The sequence below is a fragment of the Trachinotus anak genome, unplaced genomic scaffold (genome assembly GCF_046630095.1).
Source record: "Trachinotus anak isolate AG129_WGS33_773 ecotype Australia unplaced genomic scaffold, CSIRO_AGI_Tana_v1 ptg000008l, whole genome shotgun sequence".
Taxonomy (NCBI): domain Eukaryota; kingdom Metazoa; phylum Chordata; class Actinopteri; order Carangiformes; family Carangidae; genus Trachinotus; species Trachinotus anak.
The window spans coordinates 2,835,627-2,853,080 of record NW_027273859.1 but is presented as its reverse complement, the minus strand read 5'-3'; the positions used below and the strand labels follow the sequence as shown (position 1 = coordinate 2,853,080).

The 17,454-nt window shown below is 39.0% G+C and overlaps 2 protein-coding genes across 7 annotated transcripts; both read left to right on the top strand.

Moving 5' to 3' along the window:
* Window positions 1–700: 700 nt before the first annotated feature.
* On the top strand, window positions 701–11,090 carry LOC139623566 (perforin-1-like). 4 transcript variants are annotated; one of them, XM_071481867.1, is made up of 8 exons: window positions 3,897–5,068; window positions 6,114–8,827; window positions 8,936–9,004; window positions 9,093–9,184; window positions 9,402–9,544; window positions 9,690–9,810; window positions 10,014–10,087; window positions 10,250–11,090. In XM_071481867.1, the coding sequence occupies exons 3-8, from the start codon at window positions 8,976–8,978 to the stop codon at window positions 10,364–10,366; spliced, it is 576 nt and encodes a 191-aa protein (XP_071337968.1). In that variant the 5' UTR covers window positions 3,897–5,068; window positions 6,114–8,827; window positions 8,936–8,975; the 3' UTR covers window positions 10,367–11,090. The 4 variants fall into 4 exon arrangements, with proteins under 4 accessions (XP_071337970.1, XP_071337969.1, XP_071337968.1 ...); XM_071481866.1 differs by having other exon boundaries at window positions 6,114–9,004; XM_071481869.1 differs by lacking the exons at window positions 8,936–9,004; window positions 9,093–9,184; window positions 9,402–9,544; ... (1 more) ...; window positions 10,014–10,087; window positions 10,250–11,090 and adding an exon at window positions 701–850 and having other exon boundaries at window positions 3,499–5,068; window positions 6,114–6,665.
* A 270-nt stretch (window positions 11,091–11,360) lies between these two features.
* paxx (PAXX non-homologous end joining factor) lies at window positions 11,361–17,215 on the top strand. Of its 3 annotated transcripts, XM_071481864.1 has the most exons (8): window positions 11,361–11,383; window positions 11,718–12,182; window positions 13,510–13,570; window positions 13,661–13,710; window positions 13,914–14,098; window positions 14,243–14,293; window positions 16,589–16,682; window positions 16,771–17,215. In XM_071481864.1, the coding sequence occupies exons 2-8, from the start codon at window positions 11,983–11,985 to the stop codon at window positions 16,817–16,819; spliced, it is 690 nt and encodes a 229-aa protein (XP_071337965.1). In that variant the 5' UTR covers window positions 11,361–11,383; window positions 11,718–11,982; the 3' UTR covers window positions 16,820–17,215. The 3 variants fall into 3 exon arrangements, with proteins under 3 accessions (XP_071337965.1, XP_071337966.1, XP_071337964.1); XM_071481865.1 differs by lacking the exon at window positions 11,361–11,383 and having other exon boundaries at window positions 11,423–12,182; window positions 13,914–14,092; XM_071481863.1 differs by lacking the exon at window positions 11,361–11,383 and having other exon boundaries at window positions 11,432–12,182.
* Window positions 17,216–17,454: the final 239 nt, after the last annotated feature.

The window sequence follows — 17,454 nt, the reverse complement described above, 5'->3', positions numbered from 1 at the left end:
GAAGTGCACAGTCTCATTCATCCAGCCCAGTCTAGTGAAGGCTGACACTGCCACCTTTTGGTTTAATATACCAGCCTATAGCACATTTACCTCATAACACCAATTTTGCTTGCCCTGACTGGCTCTCTATCAATGTCAGATCAGACTTTAAGGTGTTCTTTATGACATACAAAATCAAACTGTAAATGGGCAGGCCCCTTCATATCTTAAAGATTATATTCCCTTCCATGCTCCCTGCTCTCAGAGTGCAGGGCTCCTGTCTGTCTGCAGAGTTAAAAAGAAGTCTGCCAAAGTCCCCTGCAACAGCCTTCCTTCTGATATCAGACTGACGCCATTCAGACCTTTATATCCAAACTCATCTTTATGCCTTAACTTTCAGTTAATGGCTTATTCTTTGATTAACCTACTGCAGGCCTTCTACCTCACACAATTCTCTCACCTACATCTCTCAGACTCCATGTGGTTGTACTCCCAAGCACGCGAGGCTGTGTGCCTATCACAGTGATTGTGGTAATTCTCTGTGGGTTCATCACAACACCTTTTACGTAAGTCAGTTTTTTGAGTTCTTATTATTCTTATATTGTGAAACATGAACAAGCTGTTGTGTTAATCTTGTACTTAATTATGGTCATGCCAATAAAGCACATTCAGTTTAAAATTTGTATTGCCAATCTTCTCTTAATTTTTGTATAACAGCCAAAAAACTCCAGAGTCTGTCTTGCTGTGTAATGCTGAGAGTGCAGCAGATGTTATGGGAGGGTTTTTATTATCAAACTGATATGAACTCTGCTGGCCTTTAAAACATGGAACTGCAAATGGAAAAGTGAGAAGCAAGGTATCAAGACTACAGGTAAGCCTTTCACATATAATCTTCTAGTTATGGCCAGTTTTTAAGTTTTCCTTTTCATTTCTTCAAAGTGATCCATTCTTCTAGGTCACTGCTACCCCGAATGTCCCCTTTTATAAGTTATGACAGTCTGTTATTTGTTATAGCTGTAATACTGCTGGTGCCGAGTTATCACTGCAACCTGTACCTCGAATGCAGGAGCACTCCTACTATCACTTCTGCTACTTTGCAGTTCATGTTCTTGTGCTGGTGAACACGATGGAGCAATTAGCATCAAAAGAGCCACATATTTCCCTCAGGAGTTGGTAGAGACCAAAAAATACAGCTGATAGAGGACTGACTGTGGGCTTGTGAACTCACAACTCCAGTTTATTAATTATAATGTTGCTTCCGAACTGCTGGAACGGTTTGCTAACAAGTTCACTATATCAACATCAAAGGCACTGATATGTTGCTGTGGGCTGCAGGGTGGTGCAGTGGTTAGCGCTGTCGCCTCACAGCAAGAAGGTTCTGGGTTCGAACTCTGGCTTCCTCCCACAGTCTAAACATGCACATTAGGTTAACTGTTGACTCTAAATTGCCCTTAGGTTGTTTGTCTCTATGTGTCAGCCCTGCAATAGACTGGTGACCTGTCCAGGGTGTACCCTGCCCTCGCCCAATGTCAGCTGGAATTGGCTCCACCCCCCAACCCAGCTTCAGATAAGCGGTATAGGAAATGGATGGATGTTGTTAACAGCTTTCTGGACATTGATTGATTTAGCCTGTCTTGCTTCTTAACTTTTGTCGAGATATTGGTGTTAAAATCAGGTAATGAAAAGAGAGATCAAAGTGATAAATGTGTCGCTGTACATGCAATTACACTGATACTCACGTCACTGATGTGGATGACCACATGTGTCTTGTAAATGGTTATAAAACATTATGTTAACTGGTATCTAATTGCACACTAAAAACTAGGTTTACAAATGAATGAATTATTCCCCTAACGAAGTGATTACATTATTAGGTGTTTCATGAAGTGATATTTAAATAGGTAATAAAAGGAACCACTATATGTAATAAACCAAAGACATGACAAATAAAGTCAATTTAATAAATCAATCCAAAGAACAAACTGAAATAAAAAGATAAAATAAAAATTAAATAATCAGTGAAACTATGACTTAAAAATATATTAGGTTTGAAAATATATTCACTCATAACATAGAATCATTTAGTTTGACAGTAAGATTTATGTAAAGGATTATGCCTGCATCTAATACTGCAAACTGTATCTATTAATTAGTTATTTCCATTAAAAACAATAACACTAATCTTATTTACATATTCTACTTATTGGCTGTTATTTAGTCTATTTTCAAAACAGTAATGCTCAATATTGTTGGTATTTTATATCTATCTTATTTCTGTTTAGATAATTAGCTTCATTTTCATCCAGTAGTGTTTTACATTTGTAGAAACTAAGCGTGAAGAAAGACTAAGTTTCTGAAATTTCCATGACATATTGTGAATTGTGTGCAACTGTGAAAGGAACAACGGTCGAAACAAATCCAGCTGGTTTGTAGCTTAATTTTCACACTGGCCTTCAGAGAGGATGATGCAATAGCTCCTAAATGTTTAACTCAACAGGTTGTGTGTGGAAAGAAGATAACTGTGTAGGCTTGTATTATCTTCATGGGGAGGAGCTGTCAGTTTTTCATTAGATTGTAAACTCTCATGTTTTCAAACTCTACAGTTTGTCACACAGGCTTTATTTTTATGAATTTGTGTTTGTCTGGGATAACCCTGATGATACCACTATAATAACACCAGAGTTATTTCCTCAGATTTGACAAAGTCAGCATAAGACTTAACCCTGAGGAACTGATCTTTGAGGAATGTCAAATGAATAAAATCCCAGAGCTGCTACACTGAGAAAAAAAATGTTTTTCTAGTATACTAACATATTGGGTAATTTGTCTTCCTGTTATGTTATTAGATATATTGTAACAAAAAAAATATTTCTGTAGCAAGTTTAAGCAAAGAACAAAGACAACAAAACATGCACCAAGTGCATTAATCTGCAGCGGAAATTTGTCTTCAAGAAACGCAGCATGTCTATGAATAACATTAACATTAATAACCCTTTTTAAATGAAACTTATACTTGTTCCTACATTTTATCCTTACATATTATCCTTTGAGATTATTTATTCCCTTTTTTATTAAAATGATTTAATAAAGAGAGGTTAACAGAAATGATACCAGGATGGCCTGCTGGTGCGTGCTGCAGCTGGCTTCATCAGGCTTACCAGGGCAGACTGTGAGCGACTGTGTCCTGACTGATGGAAAAGCAGTAAGAGGGCACTCTGAAGTGCACAAGAGTAGTGGTGCAGTGTGGAGATTAGGTCAATCATGTAGACTGGATTTTACCTGGCAAGGTCTGACAACTGAGTGTTAACTATTGTACCAAAGGAGTAACACCTCCTGCCTATTTGAGGTTTGTCTCCAAAATTATTTATGATTTTATGTTACAAAACGGCCAACTAAAAACACTTAAAAGACTCATTATTAGCACTATTGCAACACAAAATTAAATTAGTGAAAAATCAGATGTGAGAAAACATTTCAGAATGCTTGCTACAATGTGGATTTGTTGTTCCACCTCCATAGTGTCCTGCGAAGCCATGGCCTCCAGTCTTCCTCTCCTCCTGCTGGTGCTCTGCAGTCTGAACGTGGCTCACTCCCAGCTGAAGCTGTTTGGTTTGCGGGCCAGCGGTCTTCCCTCCGACTTGTTCGGAACCACAGATGCCTACGTCAAAGCGTTCTGTGGCTCGGCCACTCTGGGTACAACATCCATCCGTAATGATAATGCCAACCCCTGGTGGGAGGAGGAGTTCTACTACTTTAAGGCCCAGGAGAATGAAATACTGAGGCTTGAGGTTTACGACAGTGACATCATCTTTGATGACCTGGTGGGAGTCTGCCAGCGTCAGATCAAACCGGGAACTCATGAGCACGACTGCTTCCTGAAGGAAGGTGGAACCCTCCATTACACCTACACCCTTGGCTGAGGCAGTCATTAGGCGTGTATAGATGTATCTGACCTTTAGTCTTTACGTGCAACCTGCATCTCTCGGACTGGTTCTGAGGAATGTTAATACCCCAATGTTTGATTTCTAAACCTGATTTCGAGACTACCTGAGGTTCTCCATTCCAAATTTATGATTCATCATTTAGGATTAAAGCGGAAAAATACTCACATAAACTCAATTAAATGAATCAATAAACTAAATTCAGGTTCTTTTGTCACACTTTATCATTGGCTATTTTACCCTTTTACAAGGTTGGCAATGAAAAATAAACTGTGCTGCAACAACCAAACTTTATTGTGTATTCTTATTTGCTATTAACCTACTTAGTTTAGTTTACTTAGATTAAATTGAAAAATTCCTTATGAACATTACACAAGTTCTTGCAAACCAATAGTCATGAGAATTGGGCACATCTATGAAGAGTAGCAAAATTTGATATTAGCCCTTTTTGATACTCATTTCCCATTCCTCTTTTTGGCCATGTAAGCCCAAAAACCTCTACATCAACAGGTGAAACAGCCTCTTGTCCTTGGGAATTATGTTCACATTGGAAGCAGTGAGCCATACTGTATAGCGATACAGAACATAAGGGTGTCGAAGTTATAATGGTGAAAATCCATACAGGAACTACAGGAGAGTTCCAAACAAAACAAGTAATAAAACACTTAACAACTGAATTACACCTGAATAATTAGAAAAAAATATTTATAATTCAATCTCCAGATGTGTATACCTCCTCAGATTTCACAAAATTTCACATGGTCCCCTGTTCTTACGGTGGTGTGGATGCATGAAATGACATTTACTGAAAAAAATGTAGAAACATGTTTAAATTGTGATATACATCTGTAAAATAAATCAGTAGCTTATGATTCCAAAGTAAAATATCTTCCAGAAAAACTGTGAACTTGTCTGGGATACTTGGTGTCTTTGCCTTTTGAGACTGTACGGTTGGACAAATAAAGTAGATCTGATTAGATGGTGGCCGATGGCCAAGTTCTGTCATATTATGTAATGCTGAGAGTGTAACAGGCTGTGTTCTCAGCGTATTGTGGGAGGGTGGGATGAAGCTGATATAAGCTCTGCTGACCTTAAAATCATATGGAACGACAGACAGTGTGGTGAGATACAAGTCATCTAGACTACAGGTAAGATTTGACATATGTTACTGCACTGAACTGTACTGTTTGCTCAGTTTGGTGTTTGTGTTTTCCCTTTTAATCTCTTTTTAGCACCCATAGGCCATTTCTGCTCTGCATGTTTGTTCACATGCTTTTAATCTGAATTCTTTTAAAAGAATCTGGATTATTAAAAGAAAATGTTCATTTTGTATTTCCTATATTTTTGCTTACTCTGATTATCCTTTAATTTTGGTCACTTGACCGTTCAAGGCCTCTCCACTTGCTGACATTTTTTTTTACATTTTTATTTGTCATCAAGTTATATTTATCTCCTCTGCTAAATCCCGATTTCTCATCGTTTCGGTCTTTTTATGTTTCAGTTTTGTTTTTTCATGTTAACTTTCTCATAATATTGAGATAGAGACCTAATAACATCGCTGTCTAATTCTTGTGATGGAACATCTGGGATTTCTACATTGTTTAAAAGACAAGAAAAAGACAAGAAAAGAAAAGAAAAGCAAGACAAGCAATATGAAACAAACAAACAAATTTGCTTAAAGTCAGAATGAAAGATTGCACCAGGATCTTTGGCAGAAGGGCTGATGTAGGCAGATAACTGGTAGAGGGTTTGGCAGTGATATCACATTTTATTTACTGGCTCAGATCTCATAATTAAACTGGAGCCTGTCACAACTCATCTAGCCTATGGTCTCCCTGTACAGCAATGTTTTTAAATGACACTTTTTTTGGTTATTGACGGCAAATTTCTTTTTAGTGTGATCAGCGTTACAGTCAAAGAAATTATAATTCAGAATAATTTGACCAAGAGGAAGCAAATAATATGGACCTTATACGAGTGACTGAAAAAATGCTGTTTGAAAGATTAAGGTAGCATCACCTACAACTTTTAGACGGCAGTTAATCTGAATGTTATGGGCCACCGTAAGAGAGCACATATGGGGTAGTGCAGTCACAAGGACTGAACACTGTGTGTGTGTGCGTGTGTGTGTGTGTGTCATAATACCATCACAAATCCATGTACCCAGATTGAAAAGCTGTTACTTCTCCACAGCCTCCTGTGAAGCCATGGCCTCCAGTCTTCCCCTCCTCCTCTCGGCCCTGTGCTGTCTCACTGTGGCTGAAGCCCAGCTGAAGCTATTTAACCTGCGGGCGAGCAAGCTTCCTTCCAACATCCTTGGAACCACAGACGGCTACGTCAAGGTGTTCTGTGGCTCAGCCACTCTGGGTACAACATCCATACGTAACAACAATGCCAACCCCTGGTGGGAGGAGGAGTTCACCCACTTTAAGGCCCAGGAGAGTGAAGTACTGAGGCTTGAGGTTTACGATAGTGATTTCCTCTCTGATGACCTGCTGGGAGTCTGCCAGAGACAGATCAAGGTGGGAACACATGAGCACGACTGCTTCCTGAAGAAAGGTGGCACCCTCCATTACTACTATACCCTTGGTTGAAATAGTCATTAGACTTAGTATGAGACCTGTGGCCTGTATTTACCATATCATGACTCCAACTTGATGTGTGGTTTCAAGGGGCTAGTGTGCAATCCATTATTAAGGTGTTTGTCTAATGTGCTTTAATCAATAAACCCTTGTAGTCTCTTTATTCTGCTTCATTGTTGTTTTATTCCCCTGCTGCCCTGTTTGCCAAATAAACCTTCCTGGCAATAAGCAAGTTCTTATTGTTTCCAAATGTCATTGAATATAATAATGGACAATACTTTTGTGGATGTTAAAGCCATTTGTAAGACAACTCACACTAAATAGATTACGACTAAGCAGAGCATCATCATTATGAAAAGGCTGTGTTGGATGTACTGCATGTTGCAGTGGTAAGAGAAGGCAATGCCAGCTCAGTGCATGTTGACTTTAGCAACATAAACTGTAGCTTGCAGGTGTTACATTACATTATGGGTGTTTGTGGAGGGTTTACCACTTTTGGACCAGCAGCGATTTTTTCTGTCTATCATGTGAGTGATTAAGAGGTTCCTTAAATTGTATAGGGGTGGATGTCAATAAAAATATTTGGGATTATTTTACTATAATATTACCAAATCATTGCTTTAATATTCATTTTTTTAAACATTTGAGAAACAGTTAATAGAAGTGGATGAAAGAATGTTGTTATCTTAACACAACTGCTCTAATATGACATCAGAGAACTAAAAGAAATTTGCTGGCCCTGCTGATTCTTTACAATTAAAGGGAGGGAGACACATCCATTGAAAACACTGTTGTCCAAAAGCTCCCCAAGAAACAAACCTGGCAACCAGCTGACAGGTGCTAGAAGATGGGCTGCTTACATATTTCTGGTGAGCTGCCCAGATTTGGAGATAAGCATCTGCATCAAACAGAAATGTTCTCGAAATGTGGCAGAAACAACTGTCAAACTATCAACACATCCACTGAAATGTTTTAGGCTTTGGAAATCTGGCTGAATTGACTGTTTTAGCTATGTGTATGCTAATGTTAGCCCATGCCAATGAACCGAGGTGAAATTGGTTTTGTATTCGATATTCGCTTGTTTTTTTCTGTTTCTAACTTTAATAGCGTCATGAAAACTGCACCAATTGTATCCAGGTTGATATTATTGTGTAGTGATCAGTGAGCCAGACATTTCACAGGTCTCATCAACTCACCAACCTCAGCGGCTGCGGCGAAAACTCGAGGGAACAGCGCTGAATGTCCTTCCGAGCACCGTGCGGCAGCCGGGGCGCTTAGGGACCGTCATCAAATTGCAATATCTGATTTTTCCGTTTGGACAAATAAAAAAATAACAACAACAACAAAGAAATACTGTCATTACCAGAAGGTTAAGAGTCTCATAGCATGTTATTATTCACTCATATACTCAATAGTGCCACCATTTGGTCAATTATTAAGCATTTTATCATTTCCCTAATATCTCATGCACAGTGAGGCGTATCAAAACAGTATTTGGTCAGTAAGTTCCTTGGATGAAGCTGATTCAAAACACAGATCTACTTGTCATCTGTTTGTAAGGTCAATATTGATCTTTCACAAGCACTTTCTCACAGGTAATCATGTGGAAATATAATAAAAAAAAAAATTAGTGAACAATGAGCACTCTTTATGAATATTTCTGGGTTTTATTTTGAAATAGCTCTCTGGAATTTCAACTTACAAACACCATTCCACTTCTCATCTCTTTGTAAGGTTGGTATTTATGTTTCACAACCATTATTTCCCAGAAAATCATGTAAAAAAATATTCCAGAAAAAATTAGTATCCATTGAGCACACTTTATGAATATTTCTGGGTTTTATTTTGAAATAGCTCTCTGGAATTTCAACTTACAAACACCATTCCACTTCTCATCTCTTTGTAAGTTGGCATTTATCTTTCACAACCATTATTTCTAAGAATAAAATGTAAAAATACCCGCAAGTATCTCCAACGATGGAGTTTTCCCCAGCCTGTTATAGAAGGTGTTACTTATACCAGCAGTTATTGCTTTTGCAATTTTCCCTCTTTTTTTGTTGCTGGCTGGCCTTGCCCTGGTCTCATCAGCTAAATGGCAAAAATATTTCTGACATAACAAACATCACCTTTGCATTTCTAAAGTTTCTGAAGTTAGCAGAGAAATCATTTATAGAATAACTTATTTTTCAGACAATCGAATGCTACCTCAGAGCCATCCTGAACACGAATGGTTTGGGGAAAAGAATATACCTCTTAAACCATTACTTAGCTGGAGTAATAGTTTTTGGAGCACTGTCTGCCATGAGTAATCACTCATTGCGCAAGGTATATATATTTAATTTGTATAATGTTTTCAATTTGTATAATGAAAACATATTACACTTAAGAAACATGAAACATTACCTTAAAAATGCTTTTATATTACTGTATAAGGTTGACTTTGACAACTACGACGGAATCATAGGGGCCATCAATGTTGGACAAAACCACTGGAAATTCCTGGTAAGTGTTATCAGAAAAATACTCTCTGCCTCAAATTAAATGATAAAGTAATAGTGAAATTGTAATGGCGTGTATCTTTTCCTTTTAGTATCTGCACAAGTCAAACAAAAATGTGTACATCATGGATCCCATGGGTCAGACTGAGGACAATGACTCAAATGAAGCTGCATCACGGTTTCGGTAGGGTGTAGGGTCTGGTAATTTTAATGGACAGTAGATTACTATATAACTCGTCATATCAGACAACTGTGTGCACAATTGCATATTATTTAATTAATTTTATTTTTTTATTTTGGAGCAAATGATATCATTTATGTAATAATAATAGCTAAACCCTTTTCTATGTTTTTGCAAAGTATGACATTATAACAAAAAGGCTACATTTGTGTTAAATTAGTCAACAATCACTACAGCCAGTACTTCAACATGCAACAAAACCGGCATCAGAAGACTGATTGGGTGGGTGTCAAGTGGCAGCCAGCTACAATCAACCACAGCATCCAAAAAGATGGCTATAGCTGTGGTGTTTTTGTCATGAAGGTGAGCTCTTAATCCTCAGATCAATTGTGTGAATATGGGGAAAAAGTCTAAAAATGTGTTTTGTAAGTTTTTAACATGACAACGTTCACCATATCATCTAAAAAGTCACATTTTCAGTCTACTCTGTATTTCATTGACAAAACAGATTGCTGAAGATGTGGTGGAGGCTTTTCCTCTTGTCCCCCAGAACATCACAATACCCATGTCACAAAAAGGCTTAAAAGACCTGAGGATCAACATGGCCAAAACTATTCTGCAGTGCTCTGGTTTGTAGACTTCTTCTTCTTCTGATCAATTACTGCATCTAGCCACAAGAAATGTTTCAGCTTCATTTTAAGGTGGTTGTCATGGGGCCCATGTCTAATACAGTGGTGTCAAAAAAAACAGTTAGACCTGTATATTCATTTTCATGTTACTTACCAACTCCTAAATCAACCGTGGGATAATTTATAAAATTACAATATTTCAGTCTTCAGTGAAAAAGATCATTGCTCCAGTTGTGGCCAGGAGTATCCAAAAGGACAGACCCAAACCACAAAATGGGTGAGTAGTATACTTGAAAAATAGTCTAAAGCTGCACCTAAAATAGATATTTTTGGAAAAAAAGATCTGTTGTTAGATATACTATTGTCAGTATAATAACAGTATATTTAAAAGACTACAATCTAATACTGGTGGATATTTGATTTTAAAAATGTATTTCAGATTGAATGCACAAAATGCAGAAGATGGTACCATCCACGTTGTGTGACAATGTCCGATGCAGAGTGGGATGAGGAAAACACTACAACATCATCAAAATGGCAGTGTGGCCTTTGTTGATTCCAAGGTTGGCCTATTATGTGTCAGAAAAAATTCAACACTGGCAATAAAACAGTTTGAAATATTCATGAATATTGTTCAGTGACTAATTAGTTTGTCAAGATTATTCATAATTCTTCAAGACGTGTTTGTTAAAGGTTTATAATGTATAAGGTAATACAATCTAAACAGTTTAGAAGTAGAATGGCGTTTGTAAGTTGAAGTTCAAAATCAAACCGAGAAATATTACTAAAGTGTGCTGGATGGATACCAATTGTTTCTGGAATATTTTTACATGATTTTCTGAGAGTAAATGGTTGTGAAAGATAAATGCCAACCTTACAAAGAGATGAGAAGTGGAATGGTGTTTGTAAGTTGAAATTCCAGAGAGCTATTTCAAAATAAAACCGAGAAATATTCATAAAGAGTGCTCAATGGATACTAACTGTATGTGGAATATTTTTTTACTTGATTTTCTGGGAAATAATGGTTGTGAAACATAAATACCAACCTTACAAAGAGATGAGAAGTGGAATGGTGTTTGTAAGTTGAAATTCCAGAGAGCTATTTCAAAATAAAACCCAGAAATATTCATAAATAATGCTCATGAATAATAATTGTTTCTGGAATATTTCCACATGATTACCTGTGAGAAAGTGCTTGTAAAAGATCAATATTGACCTTACAAACAGATGACAAGTAGATCTGTGTTTTGAATCAGCTTCATCCAAGGAACTTACTGACCAAATACTGTTTTGATACGCCTCACTGTGCATGAGATATTAGGGAAATGATAAAATGCTTAATAATTGACCAAATGGTGGCACTATTGAGTATATGAGTGAATAATAACATGCTATGAGACTCTTGACCCTGTGGTAATGACAGTATTTCTTTGCTGTTGTTGTTTATTTGTCCAAACGGAAAAATCAGATATTGCAATTTGATGACGGTCCCTACGCGCCCCGGCTGCCGCACGGTGCTCGGAAGGACATTCAGCGCTGTTCCCTCGAGTTTTCGCCGCAGCCGCTGAGGTTGGTGAGTTGATGAGACCTGTGAAATGTCTGGCTCACTGATCACTACACAATAATATCAACCTGGATACAATTGGTGCAGTTTTCATGACGCTATTAAAGTTAGAAACAGAAAAAACAAGCGCCTGGCAAGGACAGGACAGAATTCGAGCTGTCGCAATATGCTGCTGGTATTGACAATGACCGTGATAGTTAAAGAATGAAATATTGAGATTGTGCTGATCAGTCCACCTGGTTGCCTTTCCACTGGAACTGTTCTTTATGTGTGCTTTTGTACAGTTATGGTCACGGATTCTCTCTCTCCCCCTCCCTCTCTTTTTTCCCCAAATGTTCTATAGATATTTTGACAACATCTTTACCGTGACTTCTTTTGGCCGCAGTAATCGTGCAGAGACAATCGAATATTTCGGCTCAGCCATGATATAACATTACTACGTAATATAACTGCGCTAATAAAACTGAGAGTGACTGCGGAGGAATGGCTGGTGGTTTGAGAAGATCATCAGATTTATGAAAGAGACGGGACCTTTTACAAGACTGTCATTGAAGGCGAAGAAGAAGTTGCAGTGTGAATCCAGAGGGAGGCAGTAAGGCAACGAAAGAATGACAACTGCCGTAGAATCCCGAAAGAAGAAGGAGGACGAAGAATCAGCAGTAGAAGAAGAAGTCCGTCGCTGCGCGGGGAGGAGGGTGGAGGGAGTCATGGACGCTCGCCAGCCGTCGTACTTCACCGTGGTCGAGAAACACAGCCAGCGGAAATTCCTCTGCTACACGCGCAGAAAGAGCGGAATCCTGTGTGTTCGGTGAGTCAGAGGCTGCTTTAAACATGTGCAGTGGTGAGCAGGGACACAACACAGCCCGCCTCCATTCAGAATCAGACAGTTTATTGGTACCATCAGAATGAGTGCTGTTACAGTTTAAAACAAGTCGTAGTGTTAAGATGAATTATTGGTCACCTTTGATTACGACGGCATACAAAGCATAAAGTGTTCACATAACAGAGACATTTAGAGTCGGATGCTTGGCTGTAAAAATAGAAAATGCTGTATACGTTAGCTCGCTCCTTCACAGACCTTACCGAGTAAGTACAGGGCTGAACACAATAATATGAACGCATGTGATACATGGTAAATAATCCAACTGCTGTCCCTTAAGTAGAAGATCTGTTTCTGAGGACATATTGGTCACTTTAGATCTTATCGGGAACATGTGTATTCAGAGTTTCATTGCAGCGGTTCTGTTGCTTTTGTGTCTGTTTGTTATTATTCTTCTACAGTGCATCAGAAAGTGTTCAGACCCTTTCAGTGTCGTCACATTTTGTTATGTTGCAGCCTTACGATGAATTCAAAAAACGTGTTTCCCCCTCATCAACACCTGTCTCAAAGCTGACAATGCATGTCAGAGCGGAAGCTGAGCCATGAGGAGGAGGGAACTGCCTGCAGAGCTCAGAGACAGGGCTGTGTCCAGACTCAGATCTGGGGAGGGATGCAAAACATTTCAGCTAAATTAAAGGTTCCTAAGAGCACAGTGGTCTCCATCATTGTTAACGGGAAGGAATTTGGAAAATAAAACAAGTGTGTGATCGGTCACCCACGATTTTACACGGAGGTAAACTTACAGCTGTCACTTGGCTTTGTGAAGCCTGAAGCCTGCTTGTTGCTGCTCATGTCTTTCTTCTGTCCTGCACAAAAGGGCTTGGACCCAGAATTGCCTCTTGTGAATATATTATTATTATTAAGAGCATTTAAGGAATTAGGTTTTTTATGATTAGTGGTTTATTGTTTTCATAATGAACACAACTTATGTAAACATTTTGAACGCAAAGGACATGGAACATTGCCATGGAATAGAAAATACAATAAATACAAACGACCTCAAAAAAGACAAAAAATAGAAAAGTAAATAAACAAAGGGTAACACTCAAAGTTGAGGACCACAAAAAATAGTGATGCATGAAGACTGCTTCAAAGCTTCCAGCATTGGCTGGCCACCGGTATTTCAACCAAGCGTACTATATGTAATGGTTTACTGTTAGGAGATGTGCATTTTTAATGCCAGTGTAAGGACATGTGACCAAGTGAGATTTAATGTTACTGTTTTCATCATTATGTTTTTCTTCATCTGCTGTAGTCTGACAGATGCTGCTGATGTTTGGAGCACAAACTACACTGAGGACACACTGAACCAGTTTGTAAGTTTCACCTACAGACCCCTAAGATTTTCACGCGATGCATGAGTGTTGACTGTGTACCTGCTGTAACATTGTAACCTGTTTGTTTAGAAACAGAGGTTTTCCTTGAAATCTACAGAGGATTATGTTCTAAAACTCAGGTAAGATTACAGTCTGGCCTCCTTTAAAACGCCCTTGTGTAACATTGATTATTTCTTGGAAGGGACTAGAATTCAGTGGTTTCAGTGAAGCTGCACAGTCAGCATCAGAACATCCTTTGTAATGAGACAGAGTAGCTCCCATGGATTAGAAAGTGTAACCACCTTTGGGTAACTGAGGCTGAATACCCCTTTCTTTTCCTCAGGTCGGCCTGTGGTAGTGGGGACGTGTCTATTGTGGTTCATGACTCCGGGGCAGAGCTCCAGGTGGGCTCCGGTCCAGGTGACCTGAGTGTTACCCTATCCAGGCTGGAAAGTCCACAGGCTACGGAGGAACTGAGGGAGCTGTTGTTCGGGATGGCTGACAGCCTCACTCAGCTTGACAGTAAATGTACTTTGTTCTTGTGACTTATTGCAGTTGTCTCACATAAAGCATGGGTTCTGAGTTTATAGGAAGTCAAGAACTTATACTCTACTTGTGTAACCCGCCGTCACTTGGAAATCAGTGCTCTGTGTGTTTTGTCATTCTCTCTAGTTCGATCCCTGCCAGCCAGTCCAGTGAAAAATCACCAATGGTGTCCCACAGGTATGTTTTTTTTTTTTTTTTTTTGTTAAGTTATTTGATATAATAATGTTTGACAGCTGCTAGTTACAGTCACTTGTGCCAGAGAAGCAGAGAGATCTAAGCAGTTTGTAAACCACTCACATTTTCATTTGTGATTCACTTCCAACATTGTAAACCGACCTGATGCTGCAGTCAGCCAACTAACTCAAACTAAACTCACAGCATTAGCCTGGTAGGGTAACTCGTTAACGGGAGTTGTTTATGAATGTAATTTTAAGATGACCACACTGTACTCAAAAAGTAATCAGCTAGCAAAAATGTATTTTCAAACATTAAAATGATCAGCCAGTGGGGAGCTTGAAAGAAATCCCAATGAAATGCATAAGGATTCATAATAAAATGACACTGTCAAAGAAAAGACATTAATGTTAATTGCAAAGGCCTTTATCTGAAATCGCCTGTCATAAAAATAAAAAAAACTGTCATGTCAGTTCAGATGAGTTCATCTCGACATGGTGGGCTCATTTGAATAAGAAACAGACTGCTGGGACACACTCTCTGATCTCAGTCACCACTTTAGTGCTGCAGTCTGATCTCAGGAACCTCACAGTAGCTACAGGCTGTTGGAGGTAAGAATAAAAGGCCTGGCTGTTCTCCAGCTGTCTGTGCAGAGCTGACCTGCACATGAACCTCAGGCAGCAACAGTATGTTTGACTTCCCTCCAGATGTTTAACAGCAAATGTTTTTTGTAAGTGACACACTAGCCTCAGAGTGATGGAAGTACCATCTAACTGTCCCATTAACTGCAATACAAATTCAGAAGCAGGACTTTCAGAGAAAAGCAGAATTTTTTTTTTCCTTTTCGATCCTGTTTTCACATTTTTGTCTCTAGGAACACCAAAACCACACAGACGTGCTCAGGAAGGTCTTGTGCCATTAACAGTGTAAAAACTGTTCTGACATGAGGCACAGTTTTTAAATAAAAACGTTGTATGAGAGGTTCACTGAGCCATTTCTCCAGGTATTGTTCAGCTACAGCTTCAGACTTTTCTTAGCAGCCAACAATGCAGTGTAGCTGAATCCATTTCTCACTCAGTAGAAACTAAGCAATTAAAATCACCATGGAAACCTCCGAGTGCAGGTCAGGACAAACATCTGCTTCAGATCACTTGATTAGACAACTTCTATGATGGCAGGCAAGCAGGCAGACAGACAGGCAGGCAGGCAGGCAGGCAGCAGACAGGCAGACAGGCAGGCAGGCAGGCAGGCAGGCAGGCAGGCAGACGCAGGCAGGCAGGCAGACAGACAGGCAGGCAGGCAGGCAGACAGGCAGGCAGACAGGCAGGCAGAGTTAGTTGCAGCTCTATTTTATACGGTTGCTGCAGTTGCATTTCAAACAATGAAGCGCAGCTTCAGTCTTTTCTTAGCAGCCAACAACACAGTTAAACTTCAGCAATCCCACTGCAGTTTCTGTAGAAGTTGCATTGTCAAGTTTAACTAAATCATCATGAGTCACGGCAGTACTTTACTACATAGTCTGTACCATAATTATTAAGTGTTACCACATTATGGCATGCAGGCATGTCATACATGTGATTGACATAGGTGTGACTGAAATTTAGTGACAGTCTTCTGATCACAGTGGGCTTATTTTTTTCGGCATTTTATGTACCACATAAAGTCAAGCATGATTTTTTTTTCTCCCTGTGAGTTATTTTTGCTGTTTCTCTCACACTCAGGCTATCATTTTCACTGTGGCTAACATCATTCAGGTCTTTTTTTTAAGCCCTTTTCCTCTTCCCATCATTTGTTGATTAGGACTTCAATTTTCATGCAAATATGATGTACATTTAAAATTATATTTTCATGGTTCTCACTGAAAAGCTATTAATCCACTTTCTTGGGTGTCAGTGGATACACAGGTAACCCCTGCTCCAAGCTGTTTAGCTGTGGCTCAGCTGTTGCTGTCTTTGCCTACAGTTTGATGCTGGTACATTCATTTAGAATGGCAAGTAAACACCTATAACATACAGATGGGTGACAAATTAAAGGGCAAACCTGAAAAGTGAGTGGAGAAACAGGATGATAATGCCTCCGTCCATAGGGCATGAGTATGAAAATGATGTGCTATAGCTTTTGCAGTCAACTTTGTGTTGGTTTTTCCTTTAATTTGTCGGCTGTCTGTAGGTGTCTGGATAAACTGGTTACACAAAGTTAATCCACACCTTCTTCTGTAAATACGGTGAATTGTTGATGAAGTTGCCAGCAATTTAGTTCACCAGCTTACAGAGATGATTTTTTATTTTATTTTTCCAGAGTTCGAGCCCCGGCAGCAGCAGAATTGTGCTTCATCAATGACTGTAAAGAGACGACTTCCAGGAGCTTCACTCATCAACCCAGGAACTAAAAAGTAAAGTGTATCTCTCATAAACCTTTCACAGTATCCACATTATACAGGTCTGTGAATGTAAAGCAACAGCTGTTCATCTTTTTTGCAGGAAGCTGCAAGCAACTGGCGTGGCTTTTGATGATGCAGATGAAGACTGATACTTAAAACAACACCTCCATGTTATGACACTGCTGCTGTACAACCACCAAGGAATGTTCTTTTAGTTCATTAATATAACATTATGAAGGTGATGCATATTTTTTAAATTACAGCTACTTGACTACCTTTATGGTATATGACAATGATAATGCAAACTTGAACAGTGATTTTTAATGGTATTTTAATATTTTGAAGGTGATGAGTGTCTTATTCCCTTGCCTCCCCCACAGTAATTTCTATGATATTATGATGAATTTAATTTAATTTAAACTGGGAATGAAATAAAGAATACGTTGTAACATATTTGCTCTGACTGTGTGTAAAATGAGGAGCATTGTACTACTTGAAGCAAATTATTCTTGATCGTTAATAGAAATAAAGGTTAAATTATCCAAGCTGCTCACATTCATTTGTGCAAACTAAACATTATGTGTTGGGCTAGATGCCTTGTTTTCTAGAGGGGACATTAATAATAATAATTAGGACAGCATGGTGATGCAGTGGTTAGCACTGTCACCTCACAGCAAGAAGGTTCGGGGTTTGAATCTGTTGGACAGTGGGGGCCCTTCTGTGTGCCTCATCCAGTCTGCCTCAAACTTTCACGTGTGGCAAGAATCCCAGCCTGTCTCTTTAA

Bases quoted from the DNA above. Each gene is read 5' to 3' on its own strand.
- LOC139623566 (XM_071481867.1), top strand. From the start codon at position 8,976: ATGTTGGACAAAACCACTGGAAATTCCTG. The intron at 9,185-9,401 runs GTAGGGTGTAGG...GTGTTAAATTAG, and splicing joins GAAGCTGCATCACGGTTTCG to TCAACAATCACTACAGCCAG. The intron at 9,545-9,689 runs GTGAGCTCTTAA...TTGACAAAACAG, and splicing joins GTGGTGTTTTTGTCATGAAG to ATTGCTGAAGATGTGGTGGA.
- paxx (XM_071481864.1), top strand. From the start codon at position 11,983: ATGACAACTGCCGTAGAATCCCGAAAGAAGAAGGAGGACGAAGAATCA. The intron at 13,571-13,660 runs GTAAGTTTCACC...CTGTTTGTTTAG, and splicing joins AGGACACACTGAACCAGTTT to AAACAGAGGTTTTCCTTGAA. The intron at 13,711-13,913 runs GTAAGATTACAG...TCTTTTCCTCAG, and splicing joins GATTATGTTCTAAAACTCAG to GTCGGCCTGTGGTAGTGGGG.